Here is a 20673-nt window from a genome sequence, read left to right as displayed (position 1 = left end):
GTTTTCTATTCATTTCAATGAGGAGTTTGAAGGTAAATATTTTTATTGTGTTTTTAGCAAAGCAAAAGCGCAGCAAAAACGAATCAGTGTGAAAGCAGCATAAATGTACTGTAGCCACATTTCAACAAAATACGGATTGGGAGATGAATGACCTGTTGCTAAGAAAGCAGTAATTCAAAAACCCTGGAGGGTTTAATGTTACTTCTGGACTACATAAGCTAGCCAGATCCCCTTTTTAATCTGTTTCTAAACTCAAGGACAAATATAATGTATTGCAGCTTGGCATACCAGTACTTGCCTATAATGACTGCATTATTTTCTCTTTTTTTCAAACTTTATTTCCCTTTTTTTTTCTTTTTGCCTAATGATTTTCAACCCAGCGTTTAGAACGAAAAGAAAATATTTCCCCCATCTACAAATTAAAGGTGGATGAGGGAATCTCTCTCACTGAGTTATTTTGTTCTGATGGTGGGAAGTCATCCCCGTTGTCAGAATACACGTATCAGCGCTACCAGCTATAGCCAGACAGTGCTGAACATGCAGAAATTTTCCAACAATTGGTAAATCGACTTCTGTACAACCCATACATGGATCAAAATTCGACCAGTCCCTGCTGAACTTGCTGAATTTTTCTATCCATGTATGGCCGGCTTAAAGAGGAGCTTCAGTCTCTTCCCAAAAAATTAAAAGTCAGCAGCTACAAATACTGTGATCCGAGGTGATTGGGGTGGTAGAAGTGGGATCAGGTACCTGTCTAAACCAGGTACCCTCTCCCTCCCAAAAAAATAAGTTTCCAAAAGTGGAAGGCGGGGGGGGGGGGGGGGGGTTGGGAGAGACAGAAAAGTGGAACTTCCCCTTTTGGGTGAAGTTGTGTTTTAACTGCTTTATGCCCGGCCTAGAATATGATAGTCGAGCGGGATCACTCCTCGCGCACTGTGGCGTGTCCTGTCACCTTCTGTTTCCACTAGACACAGCAGATGACAGATCAAAGTACTGGGCCGCTCACATGGCAGTTGTATACAATGAATTGCTTTTTTCACAGCCATTTATGTGTACTATTGTGGTGATCTCTGTCACAGTAGTCACACAGTACAGGCAGGGCCAGTCGCAGTGCATCTGTACCATGTGTAGCTGTGACCAATCACAGATTCACAATAGTACACACTGGAAGAATGGATTTCATTCATAAAAAATGGTTACTTATAACAGTGATTATGACTGTTGTAAGCGATTATAGTGTGTAAAGGAAAAAAAAAATCCTGATAACCCTAGGGTAGTACAGTGTCACACTACATATATGTATATATATGTGTGTGTGTGTATATGTATGTGTGTGTATAATATTATTATTATTATACAGTATTTATAAAGTGCCAATAGTTTGCTCAGCGCTGTACATTACAAAGGGGGACAGAACATGTGACAGAACAATACCAATACAATGCAAAACATGAGGGGATCGAGGGCCCTGCTCTTTCGAGCGTACAATCTAGGAGATATATGTACAGTCATGGCCGAAATTGTTGGCACCCTTGATATTTTTCCTGAAAATCAAGTATTTCACACAAAAAAGGTATTGCATTAACACATGTTTTGCTATACACATGTTTATTCCCTTTGTATGTATTGGAACAAATATAAAACAGAGGCAGAAAAGCAAATATGACATAATGTCACACAAAACCCCAAAAATGGGCTGGACAAAAGTATTGGCACCCTTAACTTAATATTTGGTTGCACACCCTTTGGAAAACATAACTGAAATCAGTCGCTTCCTATAACCATCAATAAGCTTCTGACACCTCTCACCCGGAATTTTGGACCACTCTTCCTTTGCAAACAGCTCCAGGTCTCTCTTATTGGAAGGACACCTTTTCCCAACAGCAATTTTAAGATCTCTCCACAGGTGTTCAATGGGATTTAGATCTGGGCTCATTGCTGGCCACTTCAGAACTCTCCAGCGCTTCTTTGCCATCCATTTCTGAGTGCTTTTTGACGTATGTTTGGGGTCATTGTCCTGCTGGAAGACCCAGGATCTTGGACGCAAACCCAGCTTTCTGACACTGGGCCCTACAGTGCGACCCAAAATCCTTTGGTAATCCTCAGATTTCATGATGCCTTGCACACAGTCAAGGCACCCAGTGCCAGAGGCAGCAAAACAACCCCAAAACATCATTGAACCTCCACCATATTTTACCGTAGGTACTGTGTTTTGTTCTTTGTAGGCCTCATTCCGTTTTCGGTAAACAGTAGAATGATGTGCTTTACCGAAAAGCTCTATCTTGGTCTCATCTGTCCACAAGACGTTTTCCCAGAAGGCTTTTGGCTTACTCAAGTACATTTTGGCAAACTGTAGTCTTGCTTTTTTATGTCTCTGTGTCAGCAGTGGGGTCCTCCTGGGTCTCCTGCCATAGCGTTTCATTTCATTTAAATGTCGACGGATAGTTCGCGCTGACACTGATGCTCCCTGAGCCTGCAGGACAGCTTGAATGTCTTTGGAACATGTTTGGGGCTGCTTATCCACCATCCGGACTATTCTGCGTTGCAATCTTTCATCAATTTTCCTCATCCGTCCACGACCAGGGAGATTAGCTACAGTGCCATGGGTTGCAAACTTCTTGATAATGTTGCGCACTGTGGACAAAGGCAAATCTAGTTCTCTGGAGATGGACTTGTAACCTTGAGATTGTTGATATTTTGCCACAATTTTGGTTCTCAGGTCCTCAGACAGTTCTCGTCTCCTCTTTCTGTTGTCCATGCTTAGTGTGGCACAGACAGACACACAATGCAAAGGTTAAGTGAACGTCTCTCCTTTTTATCTGCTTTCAGGTGTGATTTCTATATTGCCCACACCTGTTACTTGCCCCAGGTGAGTTTACAGGAGCATCACATGCTTGTAACATTCTTATTTATCCGCAGTTGTGAAAGGGTGCCAATACTTTTGTCCAGCCCATTTTTGGAGGTTTGTGTGACATTATGTCGAATTTGCTTTCTTTCCTCCCTTTTTTTGTTTTGTCCCAATACACACAAAGGGAATAAACATGTGTATAGCAAAACATGTGTTAATGCAATACGTTTCGTGAGAAATACATGATTTCCTGGAGAAATATCAAGGGTGCCAACAATTTCGGCCATGACTGTATATGTGTGTGTGTATGTGTATATATATATATATATATATATATATATATATATATATATATATATATATATATAGTGAGGAACAGAAGTATTTGAACACCCTGCGATTTTGCACGTTCTCCCACTTAGAAATCATGGAGGGGTCTGAAATTCACATTGTAGGTGCATTCCCACTCTGAGACACAGAATTGAAAAAAAAATTCAGGAAATCACATTGTATGATTTTTAAAGAATATATTTGCCTTGCACTGCTGAACATAAGTATTTAAACACCTGAGAAAATCAGTGTTAATATTTGGTACAGAAGCCTTTGTTTGCAATTACAGAGGCCAAACGTTTCCTGTAGTTCTTGACCAGGTTTGCACACACGGCAACAGGGATTTTGGCCCACTCCTCCACACAGATCCCCTCTAGATCTGTCAGGTTTCGGGGCTGTCGCTGAGCAACATGGAGTTTCAGCTCCCTCCAAAGATGTTGTATTGGATTTAGGTCTGGAGACTGGCTAGGCCACTCCATATCCTTGATATGCTTCTTACGGAGCCACTCCTTGGCTATCCTGGCTGTGTGCTTCAGGTCTTTGTCATGTTGGAAGACCCAGCCACGACCCATCTTCAATGCTCTGACTGAGGGAAGGAGGTTGTTTCTCAAAATCTCACAATAAATGGTAACATTCCTCCTCTCCTTAATACAGTGCAGTCGTCCTGTCCCCTTCGCAGAAAAGCACCCCCAAAGCATGATGTTACCACCCCCATGCTTCACAGTAGGGATGGTGTTCTTGGGATGCAACTCATCCTTCTTTTTCCTCCAAACATAACGAGCGAAGTTTAGACCAAAAAGTTCTACTTTGGTCTAATCTGAGCACATGACTTTCTCCCATGCCTCCTCTGGATCATCCAGATGGTCATTGGCAAACTTCAGACGGGCCTGGACATGTGATGACTTGAGCAGGGGAACCTTCCGTGCAATGCATGATTTGAAACCATGACGGCGTAGTGTTCTACCGACAGTGACCTTTGAAACTGTGGTCCCAGCTCTCTTCATGTCATTGACCAGCTCCTCCCTTGTAGTTCTGGGCTGATTCCTCACCTTTCTTATCAGTGATACCCCACGAGGTGAGATCTTGCATGGAGCCCCAGTCCGATGGAGACTGACAGTCGTCTTTAGCCTCTTCCATTTTCTAACAATTGCTCCAACAGTTGATCTATTTTCACCAAGCTGCTTGGCAATTGCCCCGTAGCCCTTTTCAGCCTTGTGGATTAAGGTCCACAAATTTGTCTCTGGTGTCTTTTGACAGCTCTTTGGTCTTGCCCATGGTAGTAGTTGGCATCTGACTGACTGTGGGGTGGACAGGTGTCTTTAAAGAGCTCAGACAGGTGCTACTAAGTTAATTAATGAGTGGAGTAGAGGTGGACTTTTTAAAGGCATAGTAACAGTGTCAGAATTCTTGCTGTTTCTTAGGTGTTCAAAAACTTATGTTCAGCAGTGCAAGACAAATAAATTCTTTAAAAATAATACAATGTGATTTCCTGATTTTTTTTTTTTTTTAAATTCAGTCTCTCAGAGTGGGAATGCACCTACAATGTGAATTTCAGACCCCCTCCATGATTTCTAAGTGGGAGAACTTGCAAAATCGCAGGGTGTTCAAATACTTCTGTTCCTCACTGTATATATGTGTGTGCATATGTAATACAAAGAGGAAATGTTTTTCCCATACTGTCACCAGTCAGTGTCCCAGATCACCACCACACCAGTTATATTATGAAACTGTAGTGCACTGGTGACAAAAAATACAAAGTTGCCATGCCTCTTACTAACACTATTGATTGTCTGCTTTCCAAAAAGCGGTAATTTGGGGAATATTTGTACTGTCCTAGCATTTGTGCGCCTCAAGGAATGATGCCATCAGTACATCAGGACTAATCAATTTTCAAATATATACACCATAGTTTGTAGACTCTGTAACTTTCACACAGACTAAATAATATACTAATTTGGTTATTTTTATCCAGGAAATGTAGTAGAATACATTTTGGCCTAAATTTATGAATTTATGAAGAGATTATTTATTTGCTAAATTTTATGATAGAAACAAAGAAAAACATGCTATTTTCAAAAGTTTTGGTATTTTTTCGCTTGTTTGGCAAAAAATAAAAACCCCAGTGGTGATTAAATACCACCAAAAGAAAGCGCTATTTGTGTGAAAAAAAAAATGATAAAAATGTAATTTTGGTACAGTGCTGCATGACTAATTGTCAAGTGTGACTGCACTGAAAGCTGAAAATCGGCCTGGGCAGGAAGGGGTGAATGTGTCCACTACTGAGGTGGTTAAGTCACCTATGTTATGTAGTAGTTGTACTATAGGTCTTTAGTAGCATCAACTAATCTATACACATAGAATATACCTTGCTCTGGCCATATTTCGCTGGCTGTTTCCACACGCACATATTGTGTAGGCGTATATCACCAAGCTGATGATAGGCACAAGGCCGACTGTATTTTTTGTAGGGTTGTGTCGTCCATACCTTTTTATATATTTTACCATTTAGGACCAACACAGCTGAGGTCTACATAACCACAGGTTTTTGTGTGTCATCTTTCACGCTGGAGGCACACAGGAATTTGAAAAGTTGAAACATTTTAGAAACCACATCAAAGACTTTGCGGCTTTGTGGCAATCCTTTAGGTTTAGCTGTAGTCGTCATGTAAAGGTTTGCCACAGAGTATTACCTGGCTGCTTTAATGCCCCCTAGCCTAAACAAGGCATGTACACACTCGTTCCTGTATTTTCATTTCTAATGTATGACATTTCTGAAGAATGACTTCAATAATTCATTATGATGATGAGGAACAAGGGAGCTCTTTGTGTGGTGGTATATTTGCAGTGACGTTGGGGGGCTGTGTATAGGGAGGCCATCTTGTCAGAGCACAGGCCCTGTTCAGCCATGCCTAGCTATTTGTATCATTCTAACTTTATTTCTCTCTTGTTTATTTCATTGTAAGGGACTGGTTGGAAAGGTTTGTTTAAGATCTTGTAATTGAACATAAATGTTTGCGTCCCTCCCCTCCGTGTCCTACATTTATGGTAGTTGGAGATGAAAGGCAAGCGTGGTTTATAGGAATACATCATTAAATGGTTAGTTCAATTTAAACAAACACAGAGTGATGAAGTTTTGGAGTTTAAATGGCTTTAGAAACCAAATGTACGTAATGTTATATGACAGAATGATAAACAGCATTACAGACATAGTTCTCCTTTACCGAAAAACGTATACAGATAAGGGACATGTATGGATAAAAAAAAAAGTACTGTGCAGCTTTGACTAAAGTTGATTAATGCCCTTGATGTAAGTGTAGGCTGTTTACGTACTTCCTGAAACCTGACTGAGAAACTTCTAGGACTTTTCTATGGATGTTGCTAAGAGAAGTCTAGTGTTACTGTTCACCTTCGCCATCACAGGAGCGAGCTTTTCCTTGATTCAAACTTCCTCACATGGGTTTTCTCTCCATGAGGCAGTAGCTAGCTCTGAGTTCAGCATTTGATAGCTCACTCCTCTGATGTTGGAAGTGAACAGTAATGTCTAGGCCTTACTTAGCAACGTCCTGGCAGTATTCCAGTCAGGCTTCAGGAGGTACGTAAATGGCCTACACCTAAAGCTAGGGCATTATTTACCTTTTTGCCCATTCTGCACAGCTTGTTTCTACCTGCAGATGTCCAGCAGGGACAGGCCAAGATTTGATCCAGCTATGGGCAGGCTGATTGTACCCAAGTTGATTCATTGATGATTGATAGTTGCTAGCAATAATCATTGTGTCCTCCTGGCAGAAATCCCCCTTCCTTCCCATCCCCACTGGGACAATGTATTTTGACAGCAGTGCCCGACTGGCTGAAGCCATTAATTAAAGGAAAAGTTTCCAACACATCCCTTCGACAGAGGACAGTTAAATAATCAACTTTTGTTGAGTGAGGGAGCCCAACCACTGATCAAAATTTGTCAGGCCGAATTTCAATCAGGGTATGGCCAGCTTTAAACTGATATTAAAGGCTCCTGTTTAAAAAAAAATATATATATAATAAACATGTTATACTTACCTGCTATGTACAATGGCAGCCCCGATCAGGGTGGGACTTCCCCAACATCTGCACAGAAAACATTAAAACCCTAAAGCTTGGTATACATTGGGATTTTATTTCAACCCGCTGGCAGATTTTTGCATCCACACACTCCCTCGCTGTGCTATTGTTTTCTGACAGTGAGGGCTCCCTCTGTCTACTGTCAGAATACACGGATCAGCATTGCAGCCATTGGCTTTGTGCACTAATCCAGTGTTGGTTTTCCAGCAGGGCTGTTGGACAGAAGATGGTCGTCGGACCAGCCTCTCTTGGACAGAGACTAAAATTTGGTCTGTTCTGAACCAACCGATTTTTGTTTTTTTGTTTTTTCTTTTGGTCCATGTATTACCAGCTTTATCCGTTCTAAAAAAATGTGGCTGGAATTCCTCTTTAACACAATTCAAATACCACGGAATAATGGCATGAGCCTGTCTCTGGGCTACCTTTGTTCCTGGTATATTTACATTTCTAAGCTACAATCCAGCTCTGCTCATGCGTAGCAATTAGTCATTGGTACTTTAGTAGCCTGCTCCTGTTTTTGTATCAGGTTTCCTTCACCTTTAAAGAGACAATGGATTGAAGTGGTTGGGTTGGTTGCTCTCTTTGCATAGCAGGACAAAAGCAGTTCAGTTTCAGAGAAATATTTTGCCTATATGGTGTTTTATCTGGTTGTATGACCTTCCACTATGTATGGAAATTTAATCTACGAGGGGGTGGGGGGGGGGGGGGGTTAATAAGAATGTATGAGCAGGTTATGTACACTTGTTGATGAAGGTATACGGGAAATTAAAGAGGTGTGGGTCTGGTCTGGTCTGCTAAGCCATCAGTAGTAAAAAAATATTTACAGCAAGGATTGTGAATGGATTTGTAGTGGGAGATCCAGGCAGTTCAGTCTAGGAGATAGATGGATTAAAAAGAGATCTAAAAAGCATTTGAAGGCAACCACACCTTACACTTACCTCATTTAAATGTACACAGCTAAGCTTCATAGCTTTACTGTTCTTTTAGAGATCTTGTGCCAGACCATTCATCACAGCAAAACTCATCCTATAAGATTGCCTAAATCTTCCTGTATGTAGATACCCAAAAGCCCTGAAACGTCTGCTGGGTGCCACCATCTTGGATATGGTGGCATCATCCCCAGTAGACTTAAAAAGGAGCTCCAGGATCCCCCAAAAATTAAAAATCAGCAGCTACAAATACTTTAATATAGGGACACTTGCCTATCCAGGGGTCCAGCGCTGTGCTCGCCCCAGGCTAGTTCTTCACTAGCCTCTGGGTTCTCGGCGTCCGCATTGCAAGTAAGGGAAGCCGGGATTGAAGCCTTGCGTGATTGGTCCCGTAGTCTTCTGGGACCTATGAAGTGTCCCAGAAGACTGCGGGGGGGAGAAGGGGGGCTGAAATTCTGGCTCAGTTTGCCGCAGTGAACAGAGCCAGAAGTGGGAGCAAGTACCTGTCAAAATTAGGTCCCCCTCCCCCCACAAAGTGGTAAATGTGGCAGTGGAGGAGGGGAGGGTGCAAATAAGCAGAGCCTACCTTTTGGGTGGAGTGCCGCTTTAAGCTGGCCATACATGGATCAAAATTCGGCCGGTTCACCAAGGACAGGGTGATTGTACAGAAGTTGATCTACCGATTGACTTCTGTACAACCATTCTGTTAGACTTTTGGTGCTCGCTCAACGCCACCAGCTATAGGTGTTGGGGCTGTTCAGTGTATTCAGACTCCCTTCTGTCAGAGCACAAAGGCCCAGCAGGAGGGTTCCACCATCCACTTCAAATGTGATGCGTGGATGGGGGAATCAAGTCTTTTTTTTTTTTTTCAGCTCAACCTGCTGGTTGAACAAAAAAAAAGAATGAATCATCTATGGGCTGCCTTAGAGCAGGCACAAGTAACACTTGTTTTTTGCATTCCTTTTCCAGCAGCTACATAGAAAACTTCATAGGAAGGAGAGGAGCTGGGTCATCACTGGAGTACTTAGTAGTTAGATTCACTTCCCTCCCCCCCATACTCCCTCCCCATCCCCCAAGAGAAGTGGGGGGTGCTAGAAAACTGTCTGTTTCTGGGTTAGTCAAGATTTCTAGCAAATTATGTCAAATTATGTCATGTTGCAGGTAAATAAACAATAATAAAAAAAACAAAACAGTAAAAATATTTAAAATATTAGGTTTTTTCGTCCTTTTAAATGCAAATTTTTAGGTTGGTGATGGGGTCTTTTTAAGGAGCCAGGGAACATGTATTCCTATTGACAGAAATGAGAATCAATTAAAAGTTGGAGGTGAGCTGTGATTTATTTTTTTTTATTCATGCATTGGCTCTGATCAAATTGTGTGTACATTTGAGCCTCATTCATTGATCTCTGTAAACAGGCTTTCAACACAACAGCTAAGAATAGACTGGTAAATATAATACTTAGTATTTACAGTGCCTTGAAAAAGTATTTTGTCATGTTGCAACCAAAAACGTAAATGCATTTTTTGGGGATTTTATGTGATAGACCAACACAAAGTGGCACATAATTGTGAAGTGGAAGGAAAACGATAAATGGTTTTAAAATTTTTTACAAATAAATATCTGAAAAGTGTGGCATGCATTTGTATTAAGCCCCCCAAGTCAATACTTTGTATGACTCTACCAGCTTCGCACATCTAGAGAGTGAAAGTTTTGCCCATTCTACTTTGCAAAACAGATTCTCAGTTGGTTTTAGGTCTGGATTTTGACTGGGCCATTCTAACACATGAATATGCTTTGATCTAAACCATTCCATTGTAGCTCTGGCTGTATGTTTAGGGTCGTTGTCCTGCTGGAAGGTGAACCTCCACCCCAGTCTCAAGTGTTTTGCAGAATCTTACAGGTTTTCTTCTAGGACTGCCCTGTATTTGGCTCCATCCATCTTCCCATCAACTCTGAACAGCTTCCTCTGTCCCTGCTGAAGAAAAGCATCCCCACAACATGATGCTGCCACCACCATGTTTCACGGTGTGGATGGTGTGTTCAGGGTGATGTGCAGTGTTAGTTTTCCGCCACACACAACGTTTTGCTTTTAGGCAAAAAAGGTAAATTTTGGTCCCATCTGACCAGAGCACCTTCTTCAACATGTTTGCTGAGTCCCCCACATGGCTTCTTGCAAACTGCAAACAGGACTTCTTATGGCTTTTTTTCAACAATGACTTTCTTTTTGCCATTCTTCCATAAAGTCAGATTTGTGGAGTGCACGACTAATAGTGGTCCTGTGGACAGATTCTCCCATCTGAGCTGTGGATCTCTGCAGCTCCTCCAGAGTTACCATGGGCCTCTTGGCTGCTTCTCTGATTTAATGTTCTCCTTGCCAGACCTGTCAGTTTAGGTGGACGGCCATGTCTTGGTAGGTTTGCAGTTGTACCATACTCTTTCCATTTTCAGATGATGGATTGAACAGTGCTCAGTGAGATATTCAAATCTTGAGATATTTTTTTAGAACCTAAACCTGCTTTAAACTTTTCCACAACTTTATCCCTGACCTGTCTGGTGTGTTCCTTGGCCTTCCTGATGCTGTTTGTTCACTAATGTTTTTTTAACAAGGCTCTGAGGGCTTCACAGATCAGCTATATGTATACTATACTGAGATTAAAGTTTTACTACACTCACAACAGTAGAATCAGTCTGTATATGCAGTAAAGCATGCTTGTTGTGCTCATTGTGGAACCTAAGGGGTTAATCCTCTACATTGTGTAAAAACTCTGTGTGATCCTGACTTCTTTGATCCTCCCCTTCTTCCATCATCCCTCTCTGATCTCCTGATAAGACATATTGTGTGGAGTCACTCTGTACATGCTCAGTTTGGTGTGTATTGCTAGAGACTTTTTTTTTCTTGAGAGTGCATGTGGTCAGCACAGGGCCAATCAGCACTGTCTATACAGAGGTCAGGGGTTCTGCATCCTCCTAGAGCAAAATGAAAACTTTTCCTACTAGCTTTATCATGTTCTTGGCTGGACACTGATAGAAGTCACAAGACTGCTGTAACTGATGATGAGAAAAGATATTTAGCAGTTTATATTTCCTAAAATAATTGTGTATTCATGTTCTGTGTACTGTGGGAGACCAAATATAGTGAATGCAGGGTCCTGGGTTTAGTAATACTAAATTACAATTTAAATTACACACAGGTGGACTCCATTTACTAATTAGGTGACTTCTGAAGGCAGTTTGGTTCCACTAGATTTTAGTTATCAGAGTAAAGGGGACTGAATACAAATGCACACTACACTTTTCAGTTATTTATTTATAAAAAATTTTGAAAACCATTTATCATTTTCCTTCCACTTCACACCAAGAGATAAAAAGGTGACGGGAGCTCCAGCACACAACCTGTGATTGACAGTCTCTGCTCTTTTACTGTGTTCTGTGTGAAGGGGTGTGTGTCCCTTTCCTCCAATCAGCTCTCCGAGCTCTGCAGTGTGTAACTTAGCTCCATGCCCCCTGCTTTCTGAAAGCTCAGACAAGCTGTATAAATGTGGAACTTTATCTGTAGAGAAGAGAAGGCTGCAGATAAGTACAACTTATGTAGTAGGATTTCCTTCATCTCTGTGTATCACCTGAGGCCAGTCACTTCGCTGGGTATATGTAAGCATTTACAACCACTTAAAAAAATAATAAATAAATTAATAAAAACCGAGATCCTCCAGGGCAAAGCATCCTGTGATTCAGGTAAGTAGAGGGTTGGTTTGAGTCTGGGGGTCGGGGAAAGTTATACGTTTTCATGTTATACCCTAAATATGGGTGTTACATGAAATATGGTGAGAAATGTGAAAGGAGCCTTTAACATGCGGCATATCATACATTAACGCCTAGGTGGTAGCGCACGGGTGTGCCTTTCAGTTTCCCTTTCATTTGCAGCACAGCCTCATCACTCCATGCAGTCCTCCTTCCTGCCATCCATCGTTTGCACTCCTTAGTCCTCCTGGCTGAGGATCCTCCGGTGGGATATCCTTCCATCTAGCTCCTTCAGGCACCTTCACTGGTGGGCGGTGGGATTTGTTGTTGCAGCACATCAGTGAGAACAGTTCATTAGTGAGCTCACATTACTAAAGCAGCCTTGGAAAGAAAATAAATAAAGGAAAGTGTAAAAATAGCCAGAGGGAAGCAGACACTTGCTTCCGCTTCACAGCACTCTGACAGCCAACCCCTGCCGGTTCTGGGATATGCTCTGGATTTTACGGCACATCTGCGTGTTCACAAGGTGTTAAATGGCAGGAGCTCTGTTAGTGGAGAGGTGAGGTTAGCCACATATACTACATTGGGGAAGGCTTGTTAAAGAAAGGAAATTGTGGCTTTTTAGGGTCTGTGAAACCAACTCCATCTTTATTGGGAAGCAGAGAGCCATCTCTTGCAGGTTATGTACAGTGCAGATTTTAGCCAACTTTATTCCTGTTCCTTAAAGTAGATCTTCACCTTAGTCTGGCCATACACTATACAATTTGCTTGCAATTTTCTGTCCAATTTCTGCCCAATTTCCTGTAGGTTTACCTTCAACTATGTAGAGCAAAGGCCTGCCTAATTGGACACAACTGAAAGTGTTGTTTAACCTCATATTATATGGTTTTTGGTAAATCTAAAGCAAAATTCTCAAAAAATTGTATAATATATGGCCAGCCTTAGAGAGAAAAAAATAAAAGTATTTTAATAAAAGGACACTTACCTGTCCAGCGATCCAGCGCTGTCACCCGGGATGGTTCTTCACCATTCTTCGGGCCCTGGCATGGTTACTGTGGGAAGCCAGCGGTGACCCTTTGCTGCTTTTCAACCAGTTTTCCACTGCGCTTTCAGCTTTGGGGAACCTATGACTAGTAGAAAGGGGGGGAACTTCCGCTCAGATCGCCTAGGTTATCTGAGCAGAAGTGGGAGCACGTACCTATCAAAACTAGCTACCTGCTCTCCCCCCCCCCCAAAAAAAAAAAATTTGAATATGTCATATATGGTAGAGGAGATGGAAGGGAGACATAAATTGTAGACAGAGTGAAGTTCCGCTTTAAAGTGTAGCTAAAGGCTTTTTGTTTTCATTTTGGATAGAGTAAGGGAGGATTATAACCAGTCAGTTTTTTTTTGGGGGGGGGTTTTGCCCTCTGTGTCCCATTAAGGAGATTTCCCAAAACAGGAAGTGAGAAGAAATCCCTCCAGAGTGGTGGAATCCCGGAGTCATCAGAACTAGTGACCCCACTTCCCCACTATTGATGTTCTGATGTCATCCCAAAATGTTGGAGTTTCTGTTGCTTTTGATGATAATGGTAAGCAGGACAGAGTGAATCTGCTTATCAGGAACACATACAGCAATAAAAACGGAAAAAGGTTCTAATCCATCTCCATTCTATTCAAAAAACAAAATAGTTTTGCCTTTAGTTACATTTTAACTGCTTTGTCTATGTGGATATGGAAATAGGTTGTTCTATTCTACTGGCTGAAATCTTCTGCCTTTTGGGGTCTGTTCCCACAAAATAGTGCGATTTTCATCGCGACTTGTGACTTGATATGAGTTTGACGTGACTTTGATGCAACTTTGGGCAAGTGCGACTTTGGCTTTGACCAAGGATGATTGTGCTGTACAAAGTCGCCCACAAGTTGCATGTACAACATTGAGGTGCGACGTTCATGCGACTTTTGGAGGGTTTACATTGAAGTCTATGGCCCTCAAGTTGCATGAAAGTCGGACCAAAGTAGTGCAAGAACTACTTTGAAGATGCTGCAACTTGAAGTCGCACAGATATGAATGGTACCCATTGGGAAACATGGGGTGCAACTTGTTATGTGACTTTAGACCCCAAAATTGCATGACAAGTCGCAAAAGTGTGAATTGGCTCTTACTGTAATCATATAAGTAGACATCCCTTTAAATGTGCAATATCTAAAGCACAGCTCAAACTCCTGGCACAGTAAACCTGAGGACATTGCTGGGGATGCCAAATTCCATGAAAAAGCTTCACTGTAAACGGACCTCAAAATACAGATTTTTAAACAAGACCCTACGGGCTCATTCATACGGCCATACACCGCCCAGATCAGTGTGTTACTGCGATGGGACAGCCAGGTGTTTACCTTCAGATGTGGACAGGAAGCCTGTACAAATCAATGACGGGCTCTGTTGATGTCCCTGTGTAGTCGCACATGGAACGATTACCTGCAGTTAGGGACAGAGGAGCTGCCCTGGGCACAAAGTCAGCAGTCAGGGCAGCCCATCTATCCCTTGCTGCAGGTAATCCCTCTTTGAGTGCTCACACGTGAACAGCCACATACAGTATCAACCTGTCATTGATTTGTACAGGCCACCTGTCCGTAGCTGAATGTAAACACCTGGCTGTTCCACCACAGAATGGCGCTGATCTGGACGGTTAGAATCTTTGTGAATGAGCCCAATGCTTCAGTCACACAAGCAATAATATACAGGACATGATTATATGCATTATACAAGTTTATAGGGCATCTCTAAGGGCGCAAATTACTTTTATTTAAAAATATTCCCTTTTAGCCACAAAGAATGTAAATCCACATTGTGTGCATCAAATGCCTTTTGAAAATCCAGATACTACCTTGTAAAGCAGCAATGACATTATTGCTGTGCCTTACACAGCCTATGTAGAGCGCAGAGCTGTGGGAGGGATTCAACAGGCTCCACCCACTACAGACTACCTGCGGGTAACTACAGAAGGGGGCGGAGACCAGACCAGTCACCCTGCACAAGGAGAGAGCAGCATTGACCGGTCTTTACTACAGGAAGCTCCTACACAAAGACAAGTTTCCCACTGCATTACTGCACAGAAGAATTACACAAAACACATCACGATTTTAAAGAAGAACACACACGATGAATGGATGTAGAGAATGTTTGCTTATCCATGGGTGCAGCTTTAAATTGTGTAATGCACCCTTTATGTCGTCTTGTGTTCAGATGCATTCCGTTTAATTCTATTTAGAAAAAATAGAATCAAATGTTCTTCCAGGGGTACGTTACATACTCTAACCAAATGTAAACTAGTGTGTAGGCAATAAAAGGGAGCTTGGAGGACAAATTCTGGATAGAACACCTAAACACGTGTAAACTGATTTAAATATTGCATTTTCTCCCTGTGCCTGCATGGATTTCTTCTGGGTACTCCGGTTTCCTCCCGCACTTCAAAGACACGCTGCTAGGTTAGTTGGATCCTGTGTAAATTGGCCCTAGTATGTGTATGTATGAATGTAAGTTAGGGACCTTGGATTGTACGCCCCTTGAGGGTTAGGGACTGATGTGAATGCACAACATATATGTAGAGCGCTGCGTAAATTGATGGCGCTATATAAATACCTATAATAAATATAAAAGCACATTCTTATAAACAAAACAACACTATACTTCCCAGATGAATTTATCCTGTGTTTAAAGCTGAACTCCAGAAAAAAGTAAAACCTCCCTGATGTGAGGCTGCCCTCCACACTGCTAGGGTGACATGCTCGTCTAGGTCTTTCTAGGAGACATTAAAATGCAGTTTTAGGTACCTGATCCTCCAATCCTTCCGGGCCATAAGACCAATCCCTGCAGCCTCTTCTCACCTATGCAGTGGCAGTTGCAGGTCATGTGACATCAAGTCCAATGCAGAGACCTCAGTCCTGCACTGGACTTGAGGACACCAAGGAACAGTCAACTGCTGGAATGTAGGGAAGTAGAGGAGACTACTGGTCTATAGGGCAATGGAGTATATGGTAAGTAAAATTGCATTGTGCAGCCCCCTGGACCTAAATGAGTATTTAACCCTAGTAGTTCAGAGGAAACCCCACTTAAATACGTTTTTCTCAGAGATGGACTTAAATAAATAAATAAATTCAGGAGTCCATGTGAATGATGCCTAAGCCTGGTACACAAGCTGGTGTGGATTCTAGGGGATTGGATGAAGTTTTGGATTTTTCTCAATGACATGGACTGCAGTTTCTATTTACTTTGAAGTCTGACTCCACCAGCATCAACTTCTTGGATATTACTGTGAGAGGGGATGTGAACAGACACCAGCTATCTCCCATCACATGTGGGAAAGAATGCGTTGGTGATTCCAACTTAAAGGCGACCAGCTGTCATCTCCGGGATAGTCAGGGCTCTTCCTGTGGGACTGTTGGAGTGGTGATAAAGAATGCCAGATACTAAGCAGATGGTTACAAGAGTTGTCCAGAACTAGGACTGGAATATATCTTTTCATAGAAGCCTGTCTGATCTTTTGTAGGAGACCCCTAGGGTGGACAATTTGGAGCAGTCATTTTGGTGCCTACAAATATTAAGGCATATCATTAGATCATGGCCTTCTATAAAGAAATGTGCATGCAGTCTATTGTATGTGTATATAGATAAACAACCCAAAAAAATTCTGGTTTTCAAGTAGAAGAGTATCCATAATATGGTAGTTTTTTTTTTTATCCCATCTGTTACCGGTATATTGAAGAAGGCTCTTCCTAAAATCAGGAAGAATCAACCAGCACATTAATTGCAATACAAAAGGTGTTGCATATACGAGATGTCCACAGTTGTACGTGAGATTCCAAGTAGCTAAACAATTCTGCAGTGGTCAGAACCTTCTGGTTAATTTAATGCATGTCTAACCCAAGTATAACCCAAATTTGTCCAAATAAGTCTTTTACCTTGTTGCTGAAGTAAGAAATGGTCTTTGACTCCCTGTGACATCAGGTATGAGCTCAGGCATGTTCAGATCCTAATCCAAACCCACCTGAGCTATCCTGCCAGGAAGCTGCCACTGTACAGAGCCAATGAGAACTATTCAAGGCATTCCCTGCCCTGCAACCACTCGTATACACTCCCTTCTGTATTTGTGTGTCTGTGGGGTGGGAAATGCATTGGCCACTTACCATTGGCTCTGTACAGTTACAGCTTTCTGGCAGGATAGCTCAGGTTGTTTTGGACTAGGACCTAGGACAGTGTTCTCCAAACTGCAGTCCGGGGGCCAGATGTAGTCCTTTGCTTATCTGGCCCTTGTGGTTCTCTTCTTCCCTCTGATAAATGGCACCATTCTCCCCAATGGCACGAACAATGGATCATTATTCCTCCCACTGATAGCAATGATGGTGCACTATTCCTGCCACTGACACCGGCATTGGGGCATTATTCCACCCCCTAAAACCAAAGATCGGGCCATGTTTACTCCCACTGACACCAAAACATTTTCTTCTTCCAGTGGCCACAGTCTGGCCCCCGAAAGTCTGAAGAAGAGTAAACCTGCCCTTCGGTTAGAAAGTTTGGAGACCCCTTGACTAGGCTATGAAGCTTATCCCTAATTGCCAGACTTGTAAAATTTTTAGACGCAGCTGCTGGGAGCTCAGTTCCTGTTGATATAGGCCTGCCCCCAGAACTACATCTTCCAAGAGCCTTTGCCCTATACACAGTACATGGCCTGGATCTTGGAAGAAATTGGTGTATGTACATGGAGTGGGACTGAAAGGTTTTCTGCATGAATAGCTTTTTCACTTTTACAGATGTAACTGAACAATGTAATGTTCAGTCCAGACAGGCTTTAACACAAGTTGTTATTGTGGGGGAAGTTATTACAGAGAGTGGACTTCCTGTCCAGTCTTTCCAATTATAAGGAATCGTAATTCTTTCTTTAATAGGATGTATTGAGCTATACAGTAGATGTGATGAATGTCATTCTGCACATACAACGCTGCTGCATTAGTGACTCCTCCAGGGCCGACCTATACAGTATAATTAGCAACGCCTTACGCATTGTTCACATGGTAGCCCTGAGCAATGGTGGCAGCCAATAGAGTTCAGTTGATCTATACGCTTGTAATTGCTGCATGCTCATGGACAAGTTTTCACTCAGGATCTTGCTGAACGTCACCACCATAGCCCATCAGAATATGTCCTACGGATCAGTTCACATCTGTGCGGGGCATTGCGTTTTCTGTGCTTTTTACATTAATTTTACGTGTGTTGCCATTGCACATTAAAACATGCTCATTAAAGATGCAGCAAGCAGGATTTTTTTCACCCACCACATCTAAAACTTCAGGTGTGAAAAGGGATCTACAAGCCACAAATAACAAATGCAGTATTACCAGATCCTTTATTCACTTTATCTTCAGTGCTAAGTTTTGTGTTTTGTGGGTCTGTAGCAGAAACAGAAGCAAGGACATTACACAATCCTGTTGTGTGTTATGGAATCACCAACAATGAACCTTTAACACCTCTGAATGCTTTTTCTCCAAGCAGTGAACACATGATTATGCGCACGTGCTTTAATGTGTTATTTTGGCCAGAATTTAATTGATTCTAGCCATTACAGTGTATTAAAGAGGAGTTCTGCCCCTCCCAAAAGAAAAAAAAAAGCAGCTACACATACTGTAGCTGCTGACCTTTAATGTTCGGGCACTTACTTGTCCAGGGATCCAGCGGTGTCCTCACCCCGAGCTGATTCTTCAATCGGCTGTTGTGTCCTGGCACCGCCATTTTGACTAAGGAAAATTACAGTTGGCTAACATAGAGGGGCATTTAGAGGCAGGAAAAAAAAAGTGCTATGCCCTACAAATGCCTATGTGCTGGTTTGTCGCATTTTACAAGAGTTAAAACTATGCCACAAATGCCTATAATATGTTATTAAAGTGTTACTAAATCCAGGACCCTGCATTGACTATATCTGGTCTCCCACTGTACACAGAACATGGAAATGCAATTATTTTAGTAAATATAAAATGCTAAATACCTTTTCTCATCAGCAGTTAGAGCAGTCTTGTAACTTCAGCAGAGCACTGGTTAAAGCTTGTAGGAGGAGTTTTCTTTCTGCTCTAGGAGGATGTGAAACCCCTGACCCTCTGTCTGGACAGGACTGATTGGCACTCTGCTGATCACATGCACTCTCCCAGAAAAAAAAAACCTCTGGCAATACACACACGAAACTGAGCATGTGCATGTGACTACGGATTCAGTCTGTATCAGGTGGTCATTTGAACAAGAGGAGGGGAAGAAAAGAAAGGATCAAACAGCCTTTTTAAACAATGCAGAGGATTAACCCCTTAGGTTCCACAGTGAGTATAACAAGCATGCTTTACTGCATATACAGACTGATTTTACTGTTGTGGGTTTAGTAACACTTTAACTTATAACCTATACCTAAACCTATAGACTTGAATGGGAGGTTTTGAAAGGCTTCAAAGACTCAACATGAGGCTTCAATTTTAAAGTGACACAACGCTAACGCTTCATGTTTTGATAATGTGAACAGCACTGTGTGCTGTCCATAGTATCATTTGCATAGGCATTAAAAACACCCCTCAAACGCCTGCTTTCAATGCCAGTGTGAACTAGGCTTAAAAGTGGTGTTGTTTTACATCTAGTGTACATGAGGCCTAAATGTTCTTAACAGGAAAGGAATAGTCAACTTTTGATAACTGATCTTTTACCTTTAGTGCAGGGATTTCTGCAGCTTCAGCTCCCACCAGTAATAGTGAAACTCTGAAATAGATCACCTATTTCCTTCATTTGTAAGCTTGCTGGCTTTTTGTTTTTTGTTTTTTTGTTCCTGCTGTAGTTCTTCTGTATGGGTTTTATAGAATCTGTGTGAAGTTCAGTGTATTGTTTGTGTTGTAATTGTATCCCACTAATCCCGGTTTTATTCTTCCAGAATCTTGAACAGTAATAAGATCACAGAACTGAACAATGGCTCCTTCGAGGGACTGTATTTTCTAGAACGACTGTAAGTAATTGACGTAATTTATTTTGTGTGGTGTCACAGGAACTGGTCACAGAGCAAAAATTAGTAAGGAGAAATGTAGTTCAAAAAAGTAAAATTGCCAGCTGATGACTATCCCTTACCAAGGATTTCAGAATGACATTACTGACATTAACACTTTGTAGTGTCTGTATAGCTGTGGATATCAGAGTTTTGTCAGCTTTTGGCCTGTTGGAATTTTCTGGATGGTCGCCTGCCATCCTTTCTACATCATCATAGGTTGTTCTAAGTACATAATATTATAGTACCTTGTAAAACAACCCATTCTGTTTCAAATAAAAATGAAAGGCAAAACATTTGTGTATAGATCTATAAAAAGAAAGCATTATAAACAAATTTTCCCATCTTTTATCACATAGCCTGGGGCTGGGAAGGAGCAACAGCATCACACAAATCTTCCAGTGATTGGCTGTGCGGGGGGTGTGGCAGGACAAGTCTGATCATCGGAGGAGAGTAGGATGAGTTCCCAGCATAGCTAGAGAATGGACCATGCTGTGATCTCCTGCTTAATGTGGTCAGTTTTTAGTAGGAAGGCAAAGGGACTGGCAGGAACATCAGGGATTTTATACAAAGGAAGCAATACAAAGGGAACATGGTACTTTTTTACACAAGTACATGGTACAGCGGGCACATATCAAAAATATAAAATGTTGGGTATACATACACTTTAAGGTGACCCTGTCACTA

At 41.9% G+C, this 20673-nt stretch overlaps 1 protein-coding gene across 1 annotated transcript in view; it reads left to right on the top strand.

Annotated features, from left to right (window-relative positions):
• The window catches only part of ADGRA3 (adhesion G protein-coupled receptor A3), a 110488-nt gene that overhangs the window by 12229 nt on the left and 77586 nt on the right, over positions 1-20673 (top strand). The window contains exon 2 of the mRNA XM_089677485.1: positions 19879-19950. Within this exon, the coding sequence (XP_089533611.1) occupies positions 19879-19950 (72 nt within the window). The remainder of the gene's footprint in view (positions 1-19878; positions 19951-20673) is intronic.

Source organism: Staurois parvus, unplaced genomic scaffold (assembly GCF_062004578.1).
Source record: "Staurois parvus isolate SC_StPar_1 unplaced genomic scaffold, SC_StPar_1.0 ptg000186l, whole genome shotgun sequence".
NCBI lineage: Eukaryota > Metazoa > Chordata > Amphibia > Anura > Ranidae > Staurois > Staurois parvus.
Note: the sequence above shows the minus strand (reverse complement) of the source record. Positions and strands in the feature narration are given on the sequence as shown.